A 21,173-nucleotide genomic window follows, 5' to 3' on the forward strand; every position below is an offset into this window, starting at 1 on the left:
TCTCTCTCTCTCTCCAACTGATAAGCCTACTGTGCATATCTTTTGCCTCATTATCTCTTACAAAACAAAACATCCCTACTAACCCACACAAACGAACACTTCTAGAATATATTTGAGGCGCGCGTTACAACAACGACGTACGTACAACAACGACGTAACCGTGTTTTTGCCTGCTCCGTGTGGTAGAAGGGTGTAAAAGTCTCGTGGTGATGTCGGCCAAGTCATATTCGACCATCTAAGCACCTGTACTAAGGCTCAAAGTCGAGCGTAGTGCGGAGAAAATTTCTCTGGACTAACATCTCGAAAGCGGTACAACAACGACGCAACCTGCTCCTCCCAGCCTCACGTGCGTATGGCCAATCAGCGGCGCGGTTGCAGCCGCCCGGCGCGGGCGAGCCAATCACAGCACCGCTGCCATGTTTACCAGCGCCGTTGCCATGGTGACAACACACTCACCATGTGCTCATCCACTCTGCCCTTTAACACGCCCGAGCACAGACGCACGCTACCTTTCTCGTGACTCTTTACGCAACTATGGCTACTAGAGTGCAGACGAAAGTGTCACAGCATCTTGCTGTGGCCACCAGCCTTACGTAAGTTTTTTAAATCCCCAGTCAACCCGACTTAGTGGGTTGAAGGGGGATTTAAAGGGTTGGTAAATCCGCTAAGGGCATTGCCAGGATCAAACAGACGTATCCTGGTAATCAACTTAACTGTCTCAAGCCAGTGTAAAGGATGAGAGCCAACTATATTCATTGAATACAAAAAAAAAAAAAAAAAAAAAAAATTCGTTTCTTCATAATGTTCTTGACATAGCGGCTTTCCATTAATACTTACCAGAATGCATGCACAAACAAAATTATCAGCATTACACACTGTTAGTCATAGCAGGACGTCAAAGTTATGGTAGGAGTAATAACGTGCCGGTAATGAGTAAGTTTTATTTTTTACGCTCGGAAAAAAATTCATAAAAAATTTATTTATGTACCAATCTTCATGAAACTTTCACCTAATACTATGTGTAATAGGCTCTAACACATTATTAACAAATGAAAACAATATCGGGAAAAAAAAATTATTACCTACGGTATACGCGTTAATTAACGCGTAAGTCATCCACCCAAAATCGTCACCTATCACTTCGAAACCTACATCCCCAAACAGGACTACCCAAGACCTTTCAAATGATGTATAATACTTACTTATTTAAGGGTATCCTTTTGTGCGCAATCAGTGTTTAACTTTGAGCGCGTTTTTCTCGAAACTTCCATTTCTCGGTTACGTCGTTGTTGCGCCGCGCGCCTCATTTATTTTCACAACGGCACTATATGACTTCGGTGCGCCTTACCCCAGTCTTTACATCTTATCCATGTACATTCCCTTCTCTAAAAAGGAAAGCATCTGACAAATGAGCGGAATATTCTCTATTTTCAGTGGCGGCTCATCATAGAAGGATAGTTTCCGTGGCTCTCAGCCTGTAGCGCCGCCTGCCCTCAGTGGCGCTGGCGTGCAGTGTTTACATAGAGTCCTGAAGATACACTGTCCCCACTTGGGTCCGGATTTCCTCCATGACCTCCGCCAGCGTGATGGACTCTGCGTGGGGCATCCCGGGACTCTCCAGCAGACCTGTAGGGAAGGGACAGTGATCTGTGACATTCAAAAACATAATAAATAAAACAAAGGAAGATCCAAGAAACCGTCACGCCAATACGTGGAAGTCTCTAAATTAAATATACTAACCAGCTATCATTCTCACCATTAAATTTATTAAATCTCTTAAAGTTCCCTAATGCCTCGGCACTAACAAGCTGATTACTGAATCTATTCTGGCGCAGAAAACGTATTCAAGGGTCCAGTTATTGAATATCTTGTCATCTCTACCCTACAATTAACGTTTGGTTTAGTGTAGGTTTTCGAGTTGTTTTCGACGTTGTTTTGATTATTGTGATGATAGTGTAGCAAGAATTTGCATCATCATGGAAAAAAAAAAAAAAAAAACGTCATGAGAACCAAACCATCTCTGTGACCATTGAAAACTGTCCTTATGAAAGTCCTATGCGTTTCAGAACACGAGCCTCTATTCAAGAATAAGAACAGTGACTAGGTAGGAGAGAATGAAGACTAGCACCATTACAGACAACACATTACAAATTACACCCACCTTCGTTGAGGCACCTGCGCACCTCCGCCGCCTCGTACATCAGTCCCTCGCTGTTGTTGAAGTGGAATGTGAAGGAATTCTTCGGCAGCGGGTGTGTCGATTTACCCCACGGACCCTCGATGACTTCTGGGCACCACATGGGGTAGTGAACCTGGCGTGAGACACAGCACTCGTTATATGCTCCACGTGGTCTCGTCGTTAAGACGTCAAAATTCCACTGAATCATTCAGTCATCATCTAGTACATTAACAGAGTGCAACAGGAGCTAAAAGTTTTAATCACTGTTGGCAGTAATTTAATTACTCATCTCAATAAGGCCAAATCTACTTGACAGAGAATATGTCAATGATTCAATAACGATATTTATCATTTGGAAGGGAGTAATTTCAACGGAACTTGAAATATGAACAAGAACCTGCGCCGAAATTGAAAGTAAATTAATGCAGGCTTTCATGCGTATCTCTTATTGGTATTTATTGTCCAACATATAGAAAACTAAGCGACAAATGGATGCGTGAATGTAAATTGAGCAAAGTCCATATATAAAACCGGGAAACTGTGAGTGTGCTGGCAAATATACAAAAATTGAGAAATAAAAACTGCTTATGGGTTTCATTAAAATACTGATTACTTCTTACCAATACACAATTACCAATACACAATAAAGAAGGAAAGAAAAGAACAGAAAACACACACACACACTTTCTATCTACCTTTATGGTGCCCTTAGTGCCGACAATGAACGCCTCGGAGGGAAGGTCGGCTCTCATGGAGGCAGAGAGGGAAGCCACGCGGCCGTTCGAGTACACGAGGCAGGCGCTGGTGGTTTCGTCCACGCCCTGCCGCGGGAGAAGACTGAACTTTTATCTTTCCTCTGAATATATGTATTTCACTAACATCTGAATGTGAATTCAATGGTTTCTCCTTACGTTCAATGAAATGGCTTGGTGTAAGTTTAGAATACAATTTCTAAACACCACTGGCTGCAAAAAAATTATTGAGTACTTTAAACCTTTCAGTGCCTTTGGCTTTATTTTGACAGAAAAGTAAGAAATGTCATTGTGTCGTCAAGAGTTAAAGGGTTAAGTGATTCGAAACCTGTTTTTCTCTATTTATCGATTTGCATGCCAAATTTGTTCATAAGGTTGGGAACTTCCTCATATAGGCCAACCTTCCTTTTCCCGCCTCTTTTTTTTTTTTTTTCTTGTCAGCAAACACGTTTTGCATCTGCCTGCACACGGCTTGACTCAAATCATGTTCAGTTATCGAAAAATTATTTACTTCTCTCACCTTCTCTTCATTGCTACACCAATGTTCAACTCACATTCTTGTTCAGATGGCCCCCGGCGAGCACCTTGAGGGGCTTGTCTCCGCCCATAGCCAGAGTGGTCAGCTGCACCGGGTAGATGCCAATATCCAATGTCACACCGCCGCCCGTCTCCGGCCGCCTGGGAAAGTATCTCATGTATTACCTGTATTACACTGAACTCATTTGTTCATGTTGTTGAATGTATTCAGAGTAACTAGTTATTTCAAAGTTATTTCAGAATTCTCCAGTTTACGTTTATTTGGAATTTTTAGAATTTTATTTTAATGGAAGCAGTTTTGTTTACACACACACACACACACACACACACACACACACATACAGAGAGAGAGAGAGAGAGAGAGAGAGAGAGAGAGAGAGAGAGAGAGAGAGAGAGAGAGAGAGAGAGAGAGAGAGAGAGAGAGAGAGAGAGAGAGAGAGAGAGAGAGAGAGAGAGAGAGAGAGAGAGAGAGAGAGAGAGAGAACTGAATTTCCTTTAAAAATGTAAATCTTACTGAAGTCTTTCCACATGAGGCAAATTCTTGCCGAAAGATGCAATGACCTGCACCACCTCGCCTATCTCTCCGTCCTTCAGCCTGCGAGACAACTCCCTATAGACCGGGAAGAACCTGGACCAGACAGCCTATGGAGAGAGTAACCTAATTAAGCTCCTATGAAGCACATAAGAATGTTTGGTGAGTTTCGGTCATGTGGTCAACAGCTTGATTAAAAGCGGTGAAAGTTGCGGGTAGGTCCGTTATGGTTTTGATGAAATGCTTTCTTGTAAAGCCATTTCAAATGTTAGGAATGATGGCGATATTCTTTTAATGTGAAGGAAAGTCCAGTGTTTGACTGTTGCTATATTAGCTTCGTGGTTGTTTCCCAAAATAGTTGGGTGGAAAAGAGTTCCGGTGTGTTTGGTCAATATAGTTCTTGAGAGAACTTGATAATCCTTTCTTACTGTAGATTGATTGATAAAAAAAAAAAAAGAAGAAGAAGAAGAAGACTCCGCGACATCTGCTCACTTAGAATAAGGCAAGTTGTGTGAAGGGGAAATATTTAGACAGAGTTTCAATTACATTCTGATGTAATAACAAGAAATTGACATTGGATACGTAATGAAATCCCTCTCCCTTCCCACCATTTTCGTCAGCCTCACCTCCATGAAGAAGACGCCACACTCCTGTGCCGTCTGTATCAGCTGCCGGGTCTCCCTCACGTTCATGCACAACGGCTTCTCGCACAGCACGGCCTTCCCCGCCTTCAGCATCTCGGTGGCCACTGGCAGGTGATATGTGTGGATGGTGCCGATGTACACCACGTCTGCATAGGATGAAGACAAGCATTGGATGTTGAAATGAGTGTCTATGAATAGTGAAATGAAGAACATTGAAATTGAGTCCCATGATTTCTCTTAGCTAAACATGAATAATTTACCTCCAAAGAATAAAGCGACAATTTGTGGCGCCTCACTCACCCACGTTGGGATCCTTGGCCACCTCGCTGTACGACCCATAAGCCTTCTCGATGTCAAACTTGGCTGCGAAGTTTTTGGCGTCCTGCAGGGAGCGCGCGGCCACTGCCACCACCTGATGCTCTTCCTTTGGGAGGACTTGCATCGCCGACACGAAGTCACTAGATATCAGCCCCGCGCTGATGATGCCCCATCGAGTAGCCATGTTGCAGACAGCTGTTGGAAACTATATTGTCACTCAATAATATATTGAATTATGTCCTAGATGGAATGTGAAAGAGAAGATGTATCAGAGCCAAGGTAAAGGCTCTGTGTCACACTGGCACTTTTTCCGTCGATTAATGCGATTTCTGTCGATTTTTCATCGTTCCGCATGAACTTATCGCATGAATTTGTCAGACAATCAGGATCGTTTCCGCCTGCAAATTTCCGCATTTGTTTACATTTACAAGACCACGACCGAGACTCTCCGCGTGGCTTCAAGCTGTCTCACAGAGCGTTATTACCGCCTCTACGCTTCGTCATGGAAGGAAAACCACATCCAAGCTGGACACTCCTTTCAGAGGAGTTCCTTGTGGAAAGCATAAGGAGCCATAAGTGCCTCTGTCACCACAAGGATGAATCTTATATGAAGAAAGGCCTGAAAAGAGCGGCTTACAACGCAGTCACCTGTGCCCTCCAATACTGTGTCTCAAAATACACAGTATTAGTTTCAGAGCTGCGTATCTTTGCCGCAGTGTGGACTCCATGTTTGTTTACACTCCTTGGTCTATGCCAACGGAAAGTTTCAGACGAAACACCGTTTGTGTGTGACAGGCCGCAGCCAAGATATCGGCGATTTTCAGAAAAACGACGGAAAAAGTTGACGGAAAAAGTGCGTGTGACACCGCCTTAGTTAATCAGACTTATCCAATTGTAGCATGTCACATGAACCACTGTGTCACGCTGCTCTGCACTATCCCTCCAGCGTGTTACTCCGTATCAATTACACACACACACACACACACACACACACACACCTTATTTTCCTGGTGATCTATTTTATGAAATGTTTCGTACATTGAAATTATACACGTGGAATGGATGTTTCTAGCTAATATAAAAGTCCTGGTTCAAAATCAGACTGATGTTGGGCTTCTGCAAGCCAAGTTCTATAGTTTGTTCTGTCTGTTGTGTTCCTATTAATACCTTAGAGTGGAGATTGAAAACACATAATGCTGGGTTTCAAATAACCGGGTTAATAATCTACCTGGGGATGATACTCCATTATTCGGTTTTTAAATGTAAGTAAAAGTAAAGAAAATTCATATTATGTGTACGCAGGCGTGAAGTTCACAGAGTACAGCGTGTCAAGAGTATGGCAACACCACGATGCTGTCTAGCCACCCCCCCCCAGCAACATTACGGTGACCTTGAGCCGGTGGAGTGACTGGCTTGTTGTCATGCAAGCAGAATACTCAGGCAGTTTCACCCTAAATATTTTCTAATCAAAGAATGATTTTAGTTTGTCCAAGTTCGGCAGCGTGTGGTCAATGTGGTGTACTCGCAGTGAGGACGTTATCTCACTAATCAATATTAATACGAGGACACATGTGCACAGTCTCTCTCTCTCTCTCTTGGTAAATACGGCTAAGCACACACACACACACACACATATATCATTGAAGCTAGACCTTACCTCTATTTTGCAAAGGTGAAGCACAAGTATCGGTGAAACAGATGTGCAGTGCGAAGGGAAGGCCTTTGCAGTATTACCCACAGTGGTACTTCTCTCCCACCTGGTGCCCAACGTTGCCATATGCGTTTTCGGCAGTGGTCCGGTGTCGTAGATTTAAGTGACCAGCTGGTTTCAAGTGATGAAGTGCGCGCGCAGCCTTACTTTCACTGCCAGACGTATGTCTCATCTACTCCCACGGCAACTCGCATACCTCCCTGGACTCCCTCTTAAGGGCTGTCATAATGCAATACAACCAGGACTCCCCGCATTCAGTGAGGTACGCCTGCAGGCTCTCAGTAACGAACGGAAGTACTCCACCATTTTAAAAGCAAGAAATTCATGTTCGAAGTTGATCATGAGGCTCCTGTTTACCTATCTACCTTCAGTGGGAAGAATGACGTGCTGCTGCCTTAGGCTCTGGCCTTTAAAACATGCAGATTCCTTGTTGTTCATATAGCATGTAAAGACAACGTAGGAGCTGACCTCTTAAATAGATCTTGTTGAAGTTCCTCCAGTTACTCAGCTTTATCTTAGTTTTAGTTTTGGCTTCTTCCTCATTTCGTAATCTACTTACTGAAGATTTTTTGTTCGGAGGGAAGGAGGATAGTACAAGGACCGTCAGCGCCAACACCTTGTTCACCTACACACTCCACCACCAACACTCGTGCCTTTATAATCACCAATCTCCAGCCTTTCTTTCTCTCAGAAAACCGAACCACGGGATCAACACTTTAATTCGCCGGCTTCCTACTTAACCACCGCCCCCCATTCGTCCCTACCAGTCCATCCTGAGGGTAGGCGAGGTCCCTCAGAAGCTCATCATTCTCTTCACGGTAGAGCACTGCGAGCTTTTCCTCTACTCGCACACTCCTGCTCTGCCTGGCGCTTCTCAAGATGTCCCAGAAAATTTTCCCCTGCTTAGGATGAGGCAGACACCTTGTCACTGAAGCTGTTTTTCTTCGATACACCTTGTTACGCCTCCTATTCTCTGTCTGCTGTCCTTCATCTGGCGTCGAATGGGGGGTACCTTACGTGTCTGTTTTGCCTAATTTTGCGTCTTTACTTTGTTGTTGTCTTCTTACATAAACCAATTAATGCTTCTAGGGTTTGCCTTTCTCTGCTGAATAGACGCACGAGTCTTGAGCGAGAGGACGTGGCCTCTCGCTGCACTTGTATTCTGTTTATTGTCTTCACTTATTTACACAGGTGATTCGGCAGTGCCTTATCTTCACGCCTGAGATGCTCTCTCTCTCTCTCTCTCTCTCTCTCTCTCTCTCTCTCTCTCTCTCTCTCTCTCTCTCTCTCTCTCTCTCTCTCTCTCTCCAGCTGATGAGCCTGCTGATGCATCTCCTTTTGCCTCGTTATCTCTTACAAAATATCCTAACTGACCACACAAATGAGTACTTCCTAGAATGTATTTATGGTTTTCGCAACGACGCTATATTACTTCGCGGCGCCTAACCCCAGTCTTTATATCTTATCCATGAACATTCTCTTCTCTAAAAGATAAAGCATCTGACAAATATGAGGAATATTCTCATTATTTTTATTGGTGACACATCATAGGAGGATAATTTCCATAGATCTCATCCTGGAGCGCCGCCTGCCTTCAGTGGCGCCGGCGTGCAGTGTTTACATGGAGTCCTGAGGATACACAGTCCCCACCTGGGTCCGGATTTGCTCCATGACCTCCGCCAACGTGATGGACTCTGCGTGAGGCATCCCGGGACTCTCCAGCAGACCTGTAAGGAAGGGACAGTAATCTGTGACATTCAAGAATATAAATAAAACAAATGGAAGAACCAGGAAGCCGTCATGCCAATAAGTGGCGGTCTCTAAATGAATTATACTAACCTATTTCCATTTATTATCCTCATCAGTAAATTTATCAAATCTCTTAAAGTTTCCTAATGTCTCGGCACTAACAAGCTGATTACTGAGTCTAGTTTGGTGCAGAAAACATAGTCAAGGGTCCAGTTATTAAAGTCTCGGCATCTCTGCTCTACAATTAACAGGTTCTAGTCTAGTGCAGGTTTTTGGATTGTTTTCAACGTTGTTTTGATTATTGTGGTAATAGTGTACCAAGAATTCTGCATCATCAAGGAAAAAAAAATCTTGAGAACCAAACTAACCATTTCTGTGGCTTTTGAAAACTGCACTTATGAAACTACTATGCTTTTCAAAATACGAACCTCTATTCAAGAATAAGGACCGTGACTAAGAGGGAGAGAGAATGAAGACTAGCACCATTACAGACAACATATTACAGATCGTTAGGACTAGGTTCTGCCCCTCTCTCAGCTGCCACTAACTCGGGTCAGCTTCCCTAAACCACCTCATATATGGCTTAGTTCAGGGCACAAATGCAGCGAACCCAGACACCTGTTGGTCGTTTACAACTATCAAATCTCTGAGGCCCCCATCTGATTTAACCGACCGACCGAGAAGAGAAGATAACAAACGCCAAGCTGGAAAGGATCAGTAAGCCAGGTTCTAGAGCGCAGACAGTATAGACGACGTACTGATAGGGCGAGGGTTTGTCCCGTTGGACAAACCGCCAGCAGTAATGGAACCATCCATCGTCCAACAGAAATATTATTCACTCTGGCCAGATGACAGTATATTTACAATCTTCCAGAAGACAGACTCCACCTCCTATAAAACTGGTGGGAATCCGGAAAGAACATAGATAACTGCAGCCTAGCGCAAATCGTGGTATAATTCTATAACTCTGTGCAAGCACAGCTCCGTGCCCGGACATTACTAGCATTTGACAAATACACTACACACACATACACAATAGAATCACAACCAGATACTGCACTTAGCCAAAAAAAGGAAAGAGAATAGAGCCTGCTCCCATCAAAATATTCTGTATAACAACGCAACAAGACAAGACTGTGCACAGAACACCCCCTCTCTTATAGGAACAGCCGATATTATTCATAAATGCTGTGTTGGATATGAGGCTTCTTCCAGATTTGGTCCTTCCAGAGGGCCTTATATGATATATAATAACAACAATAATAATAATGACTAATAATTATCCACAGTATAATGAATTAGTTAGAACAGTCAGGAGGTTAATGAGGAAAGCTAAAAATAATTATGAATTAAAGGTAGCCAGGGAGGCGAAGATGGATCCCAAGGGTCCATCTAAGTATATAGGACGAAGAATAGAGAAACAATAGTGACACCTCTTTTTTAACTTAAGAAGCAAAAGGAAATGGGGAAATCGAGTGGGGAAGATCAACCTCTCAATTATTTAAGTTTTACGGTAACATCTGGCGTGCCTGGCTACCCGTTTGGGGGAACGTGTCCAAGTCCCGCTCTCCCCCTTGTCTCTCTCCTCTCCGTTTTGTCCATTATTATTAGTACAGCTCGTAAGAAAATATACACCCACCTTCGTTGAGGCACCTGCGCACCTCCGCCGCCTCGTACATCATTCCCTCGCTGTTGTTTGAGTTGAATGTCAAGGAATTCTTCGGCAGCGGGTGTATTGATTTACCCCACGGACCCTCCATGACTTCGGGGCACTTCATTGGGCAGTGAACCTGCCGTGAGACACAGTACTCATTGTATGCTCCACGTGGCGTCGTTGTTGAGGCGTCAGAATTCCATTGCATCATTCAGTCGCCATTTTGTACATTAGTAGAGTGCAACAGGAGCTTAAAGTTTTAATCACTATTGGCAGTAATCTAATTGCTCAACTCAATAAGGACAAGTCTACTCATAGAAGAATATGTCAATGATTCAATAACGATATTTATCATTTGGAAGAGAGTAATTTAAATGTAACATGAAATATGAACAAGAACCTGCAAAGAAATCGAAAGTAAATTAATTTAGGTTTTCATGCATATCTCTTATTGGTATTTATTGTCCAATATATCGAAAACTAAGCGACAAATGGATGTATAAATGTAAATAGAGCTAAGTCAATATATAAAACCTGGAAACAGTGAGTGTTAGCAAATATACAACAATAGAGGAATACAAACTGCTTATGGATTTCATTAAGATACTGGTTAATTCTTACCAATACACAACTGAAAATTTAAGAAAGAAGGAAACAAAAGAACAGTAAATCGGTTAATTAATATTTCAATTTCCACGAATGAAATAAAAAAAAAATGGATATCCTCAAAGTGCTCTGACAGACAAACCACAAAATGTTGGTTATTCTCAAGTACTATTTGGAAATATAACTAGGATAATTTTTACTCTCAGATCGGAACACACACACACACACACACACACACACACACACACACACACACACACACACACACACACACACACACACACACACACACACACACACACACGCACACACATTTTGTCTTTCTACCTTTATGGTGCCCTTAGTGCCGACAATGAACGCCTCAGAGGGAAGATCGGCTCTCATAGACGCAGAGAGGGAAGCCACACGCCCGTTGGAGTACACGAGGCAGGCGCTGATGGTCTCGTCCACGCCCTAGTGCGGCAGAAAACTGAACTTTATATCGTTCCTATGTATATACGTATTTCACTGACATCTGGCTCTGAATTCAATGATTTCTCCTTACTCTCAATGAAATGGTCTGGTGTAAGTTTAGAATACAATTTCTAAACACCACTGGCTGCAAAAAATGACTGAGTAGTTTAAACCTTTCAGCGCTTGTGGTTTTATTTGACTGAGAAAAGTAACAGATGGTATTGTGTCGTCAGGAGTTAAAGGGTTAAGTGATTTGAAACCTGTTTTTCTTTATTTATCTATTTGCATACCAAGTTTGTTCATAAGATTGGGAACTTCCTCATGTAGGCCAGCCTTCCTTTTGTTGTATTTTTTTTTTTTTTTTGTCAGTAAATTTTTTTTCTTGTCAGTAAACACGTTTTGTATCTGCCTGCACACAACTTGACTCAAGTCATGTGCAGTTATCGAAAAATGATTTACTTCTCTCACCTTCTGTTCATTGCTACACCAATGTTCAACTCACATTCTTGTTCAGATGGCCCCCGGCGAGCACCTTGAGGGGCTTGTCTCCGCCCATAGCCAGAGTGGTCAGTTGCACCGGGTAGATGCCATTATCCAATGTCACACCGCCGCCCGTCTCCGGCCGCCTGGGAAAGTATCTCATGTATTACCTGTATTACACTGAACTCATTTGTTCATATTGTTGAATGTATCCAGAGCGTCCTCAGCAACTAGTTACTTCAAAGTTATTTCAGGATTTTCCAATATACATTTATTTGGATTTTTTGAAATTTTATTTTAAAGGTAGCAGTTTTGTCTACACACACGCACACACACACACACACACACACACACACACACACACACACACACACACACACACACACACACACAGAGAGAGAGAGAGAGAGAGAGAGAGAGAGAGAGAGAGAGAGAGAGAGAGAGATTTCTGTAAACTTGGAAATATAGTCTCTTACTGAAGTCTTTCCACATGAGGCAAATTCTTGCCGAAAGACGCAATGACCTGCACCACCTCGCCTATCTCTCCGTCCTTCAGCCTGCGAGACAACTCTTTGTAGACCGGGAAGAACCTGGACCAGACAGCCTATGGAGAGAGTAACTTAATTAGACTCTTATGATGCACATGAGAATGTTTGGTGAGTTTCGGTCATGTGCTCAACAGCTTGAATTATTAAAAGCGGTGCAAGTTGCAGGTAGGTCCGTTATAGTTTTGACGAAATGCTTTCTTGTAAAGCGATTTCAAATGTTAGGAATGATGGCGATATTCTTTTAATGTGAAGGAAAGTCCAGTGTTTGACTGTTGCTATATTAGCTTCGTGGTTGTTTCCCAAAATAGTTGGGTGGAAAAGAGTTCCGGTGTGTTTGGTCAATATAGTTCTTGAGAGAACTTGATAATCCTCTCTTACTGTACATTGATTGATAAAAAGAAAGAAAGAAGAAGAAGAAGGCTCCGCGACATCTGCTCACTTAGAATAATGCAAGTTGTGTGAAGGGGAAATATTTAGACAGTTTCAATTACATTCTGATGTAATAACAAGAAATTGACATTGGATACGTAATGAAATCCCTCTCCCTTCCCACCATTTTCGTCAGCCTCACCTCCATGAAGAAGACGCCACACTCCTGTGCCGTCTGTATCAGCTGCCGGGTCTCCCTCACGTTCATGCACAACGGCTTCTCGCACAGCACGGCCTTCCCCGCCTTCAGCATCTCGGTGGCCACTGGCAGGTGGTAGGTCTGGATGGTGCCGATGTACACCACGTCTGCATAGGATGAAGACAAGCATTGGATGTTGATGTGAGTGTCTATGAATAGTGAAATGAAGAGCATTGAAATGAGTTCCATGATTTCTCTTAACTAAACATGAATAATTTACCTCCAAAGAATAAAGCGACAATTTGTGGCGCCTCACTCACCCACGTTGGGATCGTTGGCCACCTCGCTGTACGACCCATAAGCCTTCTCGATGTCAAACTTGGCTGCGAAGTTTTTGGCGTCCTGCAGGGAGCGCGCGGCCACTGCCACCACCTGATGCTCCTCCTTTGGGAGGACTTGCATCGCCGACACGAAGTCACTGGATGTCAACCCGGCGCTGATGATGCCCCATCGAGTGGCCATGTTGCAGACAGCTTTTGGAAATTATAGTCACTCACTAATATACTGGATTATGTCGTAGATGAAATGTGAAAGATATGTATCATAGACAAGTCATTTAGTCACACACATCCAATAATTGCTGTAGCTTGTCCCATTAACCAGTGTCATGCTGCTCTCCACCATCCCTCCAGCGTGTTACTCTGTATCAATCACACACACACACACACACACACACACACACACACACACACACACACACACACACACACACACACACACTGTACTGTCTTGCTGATCTATTTTCTGAAATGTTCCGTACATATTGAAACTGTAAATGCCGTCATGTCTGTAGTGGTTCAGGGTGACAAACGACCCAGTCGTTTACTCACTTTAATGCGGTTAACCTGTAGTGATAATTCATTGACATCAGCACGAGGCTTATTGAAATATAATAAATCATTCACATGCAGATAAGACACATTGGTATCATAAAAAGATAACTGATTCCGTGATAATTTAGTGCAATATGATAAACAAAATACATAATGGTTTAAGCATTAATAATGATAAAGAATAAAATAAACGCAAATGTGATACATATATAATAATTCCCAGTGTATTTTAACACGTAGTAGTTACTTAGCTAATTAACCACAACGTAACACTTACGACTATGAGGGTCGGCGTTTGAAGGTCTAGGGTTTATGGAGAAAACCAAGTGTGAGTCGTGACACCTCTCTCTCTCTGAAGACTGGGCGCAATTTGTCCCTTTCTGAGGTTGCTGGAGTGGATATACGACGCGGGTGGCCCATTTGTTCACAATCAGCAGAGTTCCTGTGTCTTATCTATCCTGCGCGATGCGTCATTTACAGAATCAAAAAAATTCCTCTGTGTCTTATCTACGCTGTGCCATCAACTTAACCGCGTAAACACGATCCTCAATACCTCTCTACAGCTTAGCTCTCCACAGCTAGTTCCTCTCGCACAACTACACAACTGCAGCTAACCACTCTAATAAATTTAGTTTCCTTATTGTTACACATGCTTCACATTAGTCTCTCACCAACAGCCTCACAGGACATAGTGAGGCGACACAGCTGGCAACTACAGAAACATACACGTGGAAGGAATGTTTCTAGCTAATATAAAGTCCTGAGGCGAAAATCAGACTGGTGTTGGGCTTCTACAAGCCAAATGCTTTAGTTTTGTTGTGTCCGTTGTTCCTGGTAACACCTTAGAGTTGAGATTGAAAACACATAATGCTGGGTTTCAAATACCCTGGTTAATAATCTACCTGGGGATGATACTCTATTATTCGATTTTTAGATATGAGTGAAAGTAGCGAAAATTCATTTTATGTTTACCCAAGCGTGAATTTCACAGCGTACAGCGAGACAAGCGTATGGCAACACTACGATGTTGCTCGACGGTGATGGCGACCTGGAACCACTGAATTGAATGACATCTTATCAAGCAAGTGTTCAAGTACTTGCACTTCAAGTTGAGGAAGAGTTACGTAAATATTCTTCTGCCATATTCACCCAACTCTCTCTCTCTCTCTCTCTCTCTCTCTCTCTCTCTCTCTCTCTCTCTCTCTCTCTCTCTCTCTCTCTCTCTCTCTCTCTCCAGCTAAGGTTGCTAATGCATCTCTTTTTGCCTCACTATCTCTTACAAAACTTCCTTACTGACCACGCACAAAGAGTACTTCCTAGAATGTATTTATGGTTTTCACAACGGCGCCATGACTTCGCAGCGTCCTACCCCAGTCTTTACATCTTATCCATGTACATTCTCTTCTCTAAAAGGGAAAGCATCTGTCAAATGTGCGGAATATTCTCTTTATTGTCATTGGCAGCGCATTATAGAAAGATAGATTCCGTAGCTCTCAGCCTGGAGCCCCGTCTGCCCTCAGTGGCGTTGGCGTGCAGTGTTTACATGGCGTCCTGAGGATACACAGTCCCCACCTGGGTCCGAATTTGCTCCATGACCTCCGCCACCGTGATGGACTCTGCGTGGGGCATCCCGGGACTCTCCAGCAGACCTGTAGGGAAGGGACAGTGATCTGTGACATTCAAGAACATAAATAAAACAAAGGAAGATCCAAGAAACCGTCACGCCAATACGTGGAAGTCTCTAAATTAAATATACTAACAACCTATCATCCTCACCAGCAAATTTATTAAATCTCTTAAAGTTCCCTAATGCTTCGGCACTAACAAACTCATTACTTAATCTATTCTGGCGCAGAAAACGTAGTCAAGGTTCCAATTATTAAGTATCTTGTCATCTCTACCCTACAATTAACGTCTAGTTTAGTGCAGGTTTTCGAGTTGTTTTCAACGTTGTTTTGATTATTGTGATGATAGTGTAACAAGAATTTGCATCATGAGAAAAAAAAAAAAAAACGTCATGAGAACCAAACTAACCATCTCTGTGACCATTGAAAACTGTCCTTATGAAAGTCCTATGCGTTTCAGAACACGAGCCTGTATTCAAGAATAAGAACAGTGACTAGGAAGAAGAGAATGAAGACTAGCACCATTACAGACAACACATTACAAATTACACCCACCTTCGTTGAGGCACCTGCGCACCTCCGCCGCCTCGTACATCAGTCCCTCGCTGTTGTTGTAGTGGAATGTGAAGGAATTCTTCGGCAGCGGGTGAACTGATTTACCCCACGGACCCTCCATGACTTCCGGGCACTTCATGGGGTGGTGAACCTGGCATGAGACACAGCACTCGTTATATGCTCCACGTGGCCTCGTTGCTGGGGCGTCAAAATTCCATTGAATCATTCTGTCATCATCTTGTAAATTAACAGAGTGCAACAGGAGCTTGAAGTTTTAATTACTGCTGGCGGTAATCTAATTACTCAGCTCAATAAGGGCAAATATACTCTACAGAAGAATATGTCAATGATACAATAACGATGTTTATCATTTGGGAGTAATTTCAACTTAACTTGAAATATAAACAAGAACCTCACCGAAATCGAAAGTAAATTAATTCAGGCTTTCATGCGTATCTCTTTTGTGTATTTATTGTCCAATATATCGAAAACTAAGCGACAAATGGAAGTATAAATGTAAATAGAGCTAAGTCAATATATAAAACCTGGAAACTGTGACTGTGTTAGCAAATATGCAAAAATAGAGGAATAAAAATTGCTCATGGGTTTCATTAAAATACTGGTTAATTCTTACCAATACACAATTGAAAAATTCAGAAAGAAGGAAAGAGAAGAACAGTAAGTCAATAAATTAATATTTGAATTTTCACGAATAAAATAAAAGATCAGATATTCTGAAGATGCTCTGACAGACAAACCACAAAATGTTGATTATTCTCAAGTACTATTTAGAAATATAACCAGGATAATTTTTACCATCAGATCGGACCACACACACACACACACACACACACACACACACACACATTTTCTCTCTTTCTACCTTTATGGTGCCCTTAGTGCCGACAATGAACGCCTCGGAGAGAAGGTCGGCTCTCATGGACGCAGAGAGGGAAGCCACGCGGCCGTTGGAGTACACGAGGCAGGCGCTGATGGTCTCGTCCACGCCCTGCCGCGGGAGAAGACGGAACTTTATATCGTTCGCGAACATCTGACTCTGAATTCAGTGGTTTTTCCTTACGCTCAATGAAATGGTCTGATGTAAGTTTAGAATACATCTTCTAAACACCACTGGTTGCAAAAAATTATTGAGTAATTTAAACTTTTCAGCGCTTGTGGCTTTATTTGACTGAGAAAAGTAACAGATGATATTGTGTCGTCAGCAGTCAAAGGGTTAAGTGATTTGAAACCTGTTTTTCTCTATTTATCTGTCAATTTGCATACCAAGTTTGTTTATAAGATTGGAAACTTCTTCATGTAGATTAGCTTTCCTTTTGCAGTCTTTTTTTTTTTTTTTTTTTTGTGTGTGTGTGTGTGTGTGTGTGTGTGTGTGTGTGTGTCAGGAAACACGTTTTGTATCTCCCTACACACACCTTGAGTCAAATCATGCGCAGTTATCGAAAAATTATTTCCTTCTCTCACCTACTGTTCATTGCTTCACCAATGTTCAACTCACATTCTTGTTCAGATGGCCCCCGGCGAGCACCTTGAGCGGCTTGTCTCCGCCCATAGCCAGAGTGGTCAGCTGCACTGGGTAGAAGCCAATTTCCAATGTCACACCGCCGCCCGTCTCCGGCCGCCTGGGAAAGTATTTCATGTATTACCTGTATTACACTGAACTCATTTTTTCATGTTGTTGAATGTATTCAGAACGTCCTCAGCAACTAGTTATTTCAAAGTTATTTTAGGATTTTCCAATATTTTGAATTTTTTTAAATTTTATCTTAATGGAAGCAGTTTTGTTTACACACACACACACACACACACATACAGAGAAAGAATGAGAGAGAGAGAGAGAGAGAGAGAGAGAGAGAGAGAGAGAGAGAGAGAGAGAGAGAGAGAGAGAGAGAGAGAGAGAGAGAGAGAGAGAACTTTCCTATAAACATAGAAAAATATAGTCTCTTACTGAAGTCTTTCCACATGAGGCAAATTCTTGCAGAAGGACGCAATGACCTGCACCACCTCGCCTATCTCTCCGTCCTTCAGCCTGCGAGACAACTCTCTGTAGACCGGGAAGAACCTGGACCAGGCAGCCTATGGAGAGAGTAACGTAATTAGACTCTTATGATGCACATGAGAATGTTTGGTGAGTTTCGGTCATGTGGTCAACAGCTTGAATTATTAAAAGCGGTGAAAGTTGCAGTATGTCCGTTATGGTTTTAACGAAGTGCTTTCTTATAAAGCGATTTCAAATGTTAGGAATGATGGCGATATTCTTTTAATGTGAAGGAAAGTCCAGTGTTTGACTGTTTTGTTTTGTGGTTGTTTCCCAAAATAGTTGGGTGGAAAAGAGTTCCGGTGTGTTTGGTCAATATAGTTCTTGAGAGAACCTGATAATCCTCTCTTACTGTAGATTGACTGATAAAAAGAAAAAAAGAAGAAGAAGAAGGCTCCGCGACATCTCCTCACTTAGAATAAGGCAGTTTGTGTGAAGGGGAAATAGTTAGACAGAGTTTCAATTACATTCTGATGTAATAACAAGAAATTGACATTGGATACGTAATGAAATCCCTCTCTCTTCCCACCATTTTCGTCAGCCTCACCTCCATGAAGAAGACGCCACACTCCTGTGCCGTCTGTATCAGCTGCCGGGTCTCCCTCACGTTCATGCATAACGGCTTCTCGCACAGCACGGCCTTCCCTGCCTTCAGCATCTCGGTGGCCACTGGCAGGTGGTAGGTCTGGATGGTGCCGATGTACACCACGTCTGCATTGGATGAAGACAAGCATTGGATGTTGAAGTGAGTGTCTATGAATGGTGAAATGAAGAACATTGAAATTGAGTCCCATGATTTCTCTTAACTAAACATGAATAATTTACCTCCAAAGAATAAAGCGACAATTTGTGGCGCCTCACTCACCCACGTTGGGATCGTTGGCCACCTCGCTGTACGACCCATAAGCCTTCTCGATGTCAAACTTGGCTGCGAAGTTTTTGGCGTCTTGCAGGGAGCGCGCAGCCACTGCCACCACTTGATGCTCCTCCTTTGGGAGGACTTGCATCGCCGACACGAAGTCACTGGATGTCAACCCGGCGCTGATGATGCCCCATCGAGTGGCCATGTTGCAGACAGCTTTTGGAAATTATATAGTCACTCACTAATATATTTGATTATGTTCTTGATGAAATGTGAAAGAGGAGATGTATCAGAGCCAAGTCATTTAATCAGACATATCCAATAATTGCTGTAGCTTGTCCCATTAACCAGTGTCATGCTGCTCTCCACCATCCCTCCAGCGTGTTACTCTGTATCAATCACACACACACACACACACACACACACACACACACACACACACACACACACACACACACACACACTGTACTGTCTTGCTGATCTATTTTCTGAAATGTTTCGTACATATTGAAACTGTAAATGCCGTCACGTCTGTAGTGGTTCAGGGTGACAAACGACCCAGTCGTTTACTCACTTTAATGCGGTTAACCTGTAGTGATAATTCATTGACATCAGCACGAGGCTTATTGAAATACAATAAATCATTCACATGCAGATAAGACACATTAGTATCATAAAAAGATAACTGATTCCGTGATAATTTAGTGCAATATGATAAACAAAATACATAATGGTTTAAGCATTAATAATGATAAAGAATAAAATAAACGCAAATGTGATACATATATAATAATTTCCAGTGTATTTTAACACGTAGTAGTTACTTAGACAGCTAATTAACCACAACGTAACACTTACGACTATGAGGGTCGGCGTTTGAAGGTCTAGGGTTTATGGAGAAAACCAAGTGTGAGTCGTGACACCTCTCTCTCTCTGAAGACTGGGCGCAATTTGTCCCTTTCTGAGGTTGCTGGAGTGGATATACGACGCGGGTGACCCATTTGTTCATAATCAGCAGAGTTCCTGTGTCTTATCTATCCTGCGCGCTGCGTCATTTACAGAATCAGAAAAATTCCTCTGTGTCTTATCTACGCTGCGCTGGTCATCAGGCGCACGGGTTCGAATCCTGGCTGCGGTCCGAGGGTAGGAAGGGCATCCACTCGGGGTAACGGTTCCCAAATGCCAAATCCAAAAAGTCCTTCATCAGGAGGCACCGTTTCAGCCCTAACAGACTAGGGAAAAGTAGACGAAAAAAAAAAAAAAAAAAACAGCGAGACAAGCGTATGGCAAAACCACGATGTTGCTTGACGGTGATGGCGACCTGGAGCCGCTGAATTGACTGACAGGAAACTCTCGGCAACGAACGAAAGTACTGCACCTTCGACAAGGAATGTCTAGTTATTGTCTTCGGCGTGACCAGGTTTGACTGCTATCTTAATGGCAAGAAATTCATGTTCGAAGTTGATCATGAAGCCCTCATCTACCTACGTTCATTACGGAGAATAAGATGATGGTGCCATTTGCTGTGGCCCTTCAAGCATATAGATTTTGCGTTGTTCACGCATGAGATGCTCTCTCTCTCTCTCTCTCTCTCTCTCTCTCTCTCTCTCTCTCTCTCTCTCTCTGAATGGAACACCCCCCCCCCTCCCCAACATATGAAGCATACACCATACATGGACGGATAAGGTCTTTGTACAGAGTTAACAGCTGGGGGAAGGGGATGAGAAAAACTAGCGGAGATGTCTCAGAACGACTAACTTCATGGAAGCTATTTTAGCTAAAGATGAAATGTGAAGTTTCCATTTTAGATTATAAGAAAAAGGACAGACCGAGGATGTTGAGTGTAGAAGAGGGGGACAGTTGAGTGTCATTGAAGAAGAAGGGATTGTAGCTGCCCAAAGACAGCTAAAGGATTTTAGACCCACACGGTGACGCGAATCGTTTATTGCATTTGGTCAAACCTGAAGACATACACAATAAACATAAGACGTGCGTAGCACTGCTAACTATTACATACTGTATCAACATAACGTATCACTTATTATGAATTATGCCAATTAGGGCAATCAACTCCTCGTAATACAGATGTGGAACTCACGTGTTTGGGGTCTTAAGGAGGCCTGTCACCAAGCAACACCTGCGTCTGTATTGTAGTGGTCCGATCTTTCCTGGAGTAGTCACACCCTAATTCGGTGGCGATACAAAGGAATCTGTCCCTCCGGGCTTCGTTCCTGCTGGCCCTCGGCACCTCACGCCTGCCCGTCTTACCCTAAGGTCAGCAATGGTTCCCGGGTGACTCATTCCTCTACAGAGATCCCTCTGTGTCTTATTTACCCTTCGCGCCATGTCATCAATTTTACCACGTAAACACAACTCTCACTACCTCTCTGCAGCTAAGCTCTCCACAGCTAGTTCCTCTTACACATCTTCACTACTGTAATTAACTACTGG

At 42.9% G+C, this 21,173-nt stretch overlaps 3 protein-coding genes across 4 annotated transcripts; all 3 read right to left on the reverse strand.

Moving 5' to 3' along the window:
- Positions 1 to 927: 927 nt before the first annotated feature.
- LOC135104764 (trans-1,2-dihydrobenzene-1,2-diol dehydrogenase-like) lies at positions 928 to 6,826 on the reverse strand. 2 transcript variants are annotated; one of them, XM_064012344.1, is made up of 8 exons: positions 6,620 to 6,826; positions 4,945 to 5,157; positions 4,627 to 4,790; positions 3,983 to 4,110; positions 3,486 to 3,609; positions 2,875 to 3,000; positions 2,162 to 2,312; positions 928 to 1,626 (listed from the first exon to the last, which is right to left on the reverse strand). In XM_064012344.1, exons 2-8 carry the CDS (start codon positions 5,144 to 5,146, stop codon positions 1,517 to 1,519), a joined length of 1,005 nt encoding a protein of 334 aa, XP_063868414.1. In that variant the 5' UTR covers positions 5,147 to 5,157; positions 6,620 to 6,826; the 3' UTR covers positions 928 to 1,516. The 2 variants fall into 2 exon arrangements, with proteins under 2 accessions (XP_063868414.1, XP_063868413.1); XM_064012343.1 differs by having other exon boundaries at positions 4,945 to 5,167; positions 6,620 to 6,803.
- Positions 6,827 to 8,190: 1,364 nt separating this feature from the next.
- On the reverse strand, positions 8,191 to 14,061 carry LOC135104766 (trans-1,2-dihydrobenzene-1,2-diol dehydrogenase-like). The gene is made up of 8 exons (XM_064012347.1): positions 13,902 to 14,061; positions 13,052 to 13,264; positions 12,735 to 12,898; positions 12,092 to 12,219; positions 11,638 to 11,761; positions 11,010 to 11,135; positions 10,062 to 10,212; positions 8,191 to 8,400 (listed from the first exon to the last, which is right to left on the reverse strand). The coding sequence occupies exons 2-8, from the start codon at positions 13,251 to 13,253 to the stop codon at positions 8,291 to 8,293; spliced, it is 1,005 nt and encodes a 334-aa protein (XP_063868417.1). The 5' UTR covers positions 13,254 to 13,264; positions 13,902 to 14,061; the 3' UTR covers positions 8,191 to 8,290.
- Positions 14,062 to 15,056: 995 nt separating this feature from the next.
- On the reverse strand, positions 15,057 to 19,730 carry LOC135104763 (trans-1,2-dihydrobenzene-1,2-diol dehydrogenase-like). Its single transcript, XM_064012342.1, has 8 exons — positions 19,581 to 19,730; positions 18,726 to 18,938; positions 18,408 to 18,571; positions 17,771 to 17,898; positions 17,321 to 17,444; positions 16,688 to 16,813; positions 15,805 to 15,955; positions 15,057 to 15,273 (listed from the first exon to the last, which is right to left on the reverse strand). Exons 2-8 carry the CDS (start codon positions 18,925 to 18,927, stop codon positions 15,164 to 15,166), a joined length of 1,005 nt encoding a protein of 334 aa, XP_063868412.1. The 5' UTR covers positions 18,928 to 18,938; positions 19,581 to 19,730; the 3' UTR covers positions 15,057 to 15,163.
- Positions 19,731 to 21,173: the final 1,443 nt, after the last annotated feature.

This window comes from Scylla paramamosain, chromosome 11 (genome assembly GCF_035594125.1).
Source record: "Scylla paramamosain isolate STU-SP2022 chromosome 11, ASM3559412v1, whole genome shotgun sequence".
Taxonomy (NCBI): domain Eukaryota; kingdom Metazoa; phylum Arthropoda; class Malacostraca; order Decapoda; family Portunidae; genus Scylla; species Scylla paramamosain.

Excerpts from the sequence above, each read along its gene's own strand:
- LOC135104764 (XM_064012343.1), bottom strand. The coding sequence starts at position 6,739 with ATGGCAACGTTGGGCACCAGGTGGGAGAGAAGTACCACTGTGGGTAAT. Across the intron at positions 3,610-3,982 it reads CCTCATGTGGAAAGACTTCA|GCGGCCGGAGACGGGCGGCG; the intron begins GTAAGATTTACA and ends ATACTTTCCCAG. Across the intron at positions 2,313-2,874 it reads GCACTAAGGGCACCATAAAG|GTTCACTACCCCATGTGGTG; the intron begins GTAGATAGAAAG and ends GTCTCACGCCAG.
- LOC135104766 (XM_064012347.1), bottom strand. The coding sequence starts at position 13,253 with ATGGCCACTCGATGGGGCATCATCAGCGCCGGGTTGACATCCAGTGAC. Across the intron at positions 11,762-12,091 it reads CCTCATGTGGAAAGACTTCA|GCGGCCGGAGACGGGCGGCG; the intron begins GTAAGAGACTAT and ends ATACTTTCCCAG. Across the intron at positions 8,401-10,061 it reads GCGCAGGTGCCTCAACGAAG|GTCTGCTGGAGAGTCCCGGG; the intron begins GTGGGTGTATAT and ends CCTTCCTTACAG.
- LOC135104763 (XM_064012342.1), bottom strand. The coding sequence starts at position 18,927 with ATGGCCACTCGATGGGGCATCATCAGCGCCGGGTTGACATCCAGTGAC. Across the intron at positions 17,445-17,770 it reads CCTCATGTGGAAAGACTTCA|GCGGCCGGAGACGGGCGGCG; the intron begins GTAAGAGACTAT and ends ATACTTTCCCAG. Across the intron at positions 15,956-16,687 it reads GCACTAAGGGCACCATAAAG|GTTCACCACCCCATGAAGTG; the intron begins GTAGAAAGAGAG and ends GTCTCATGCCAG.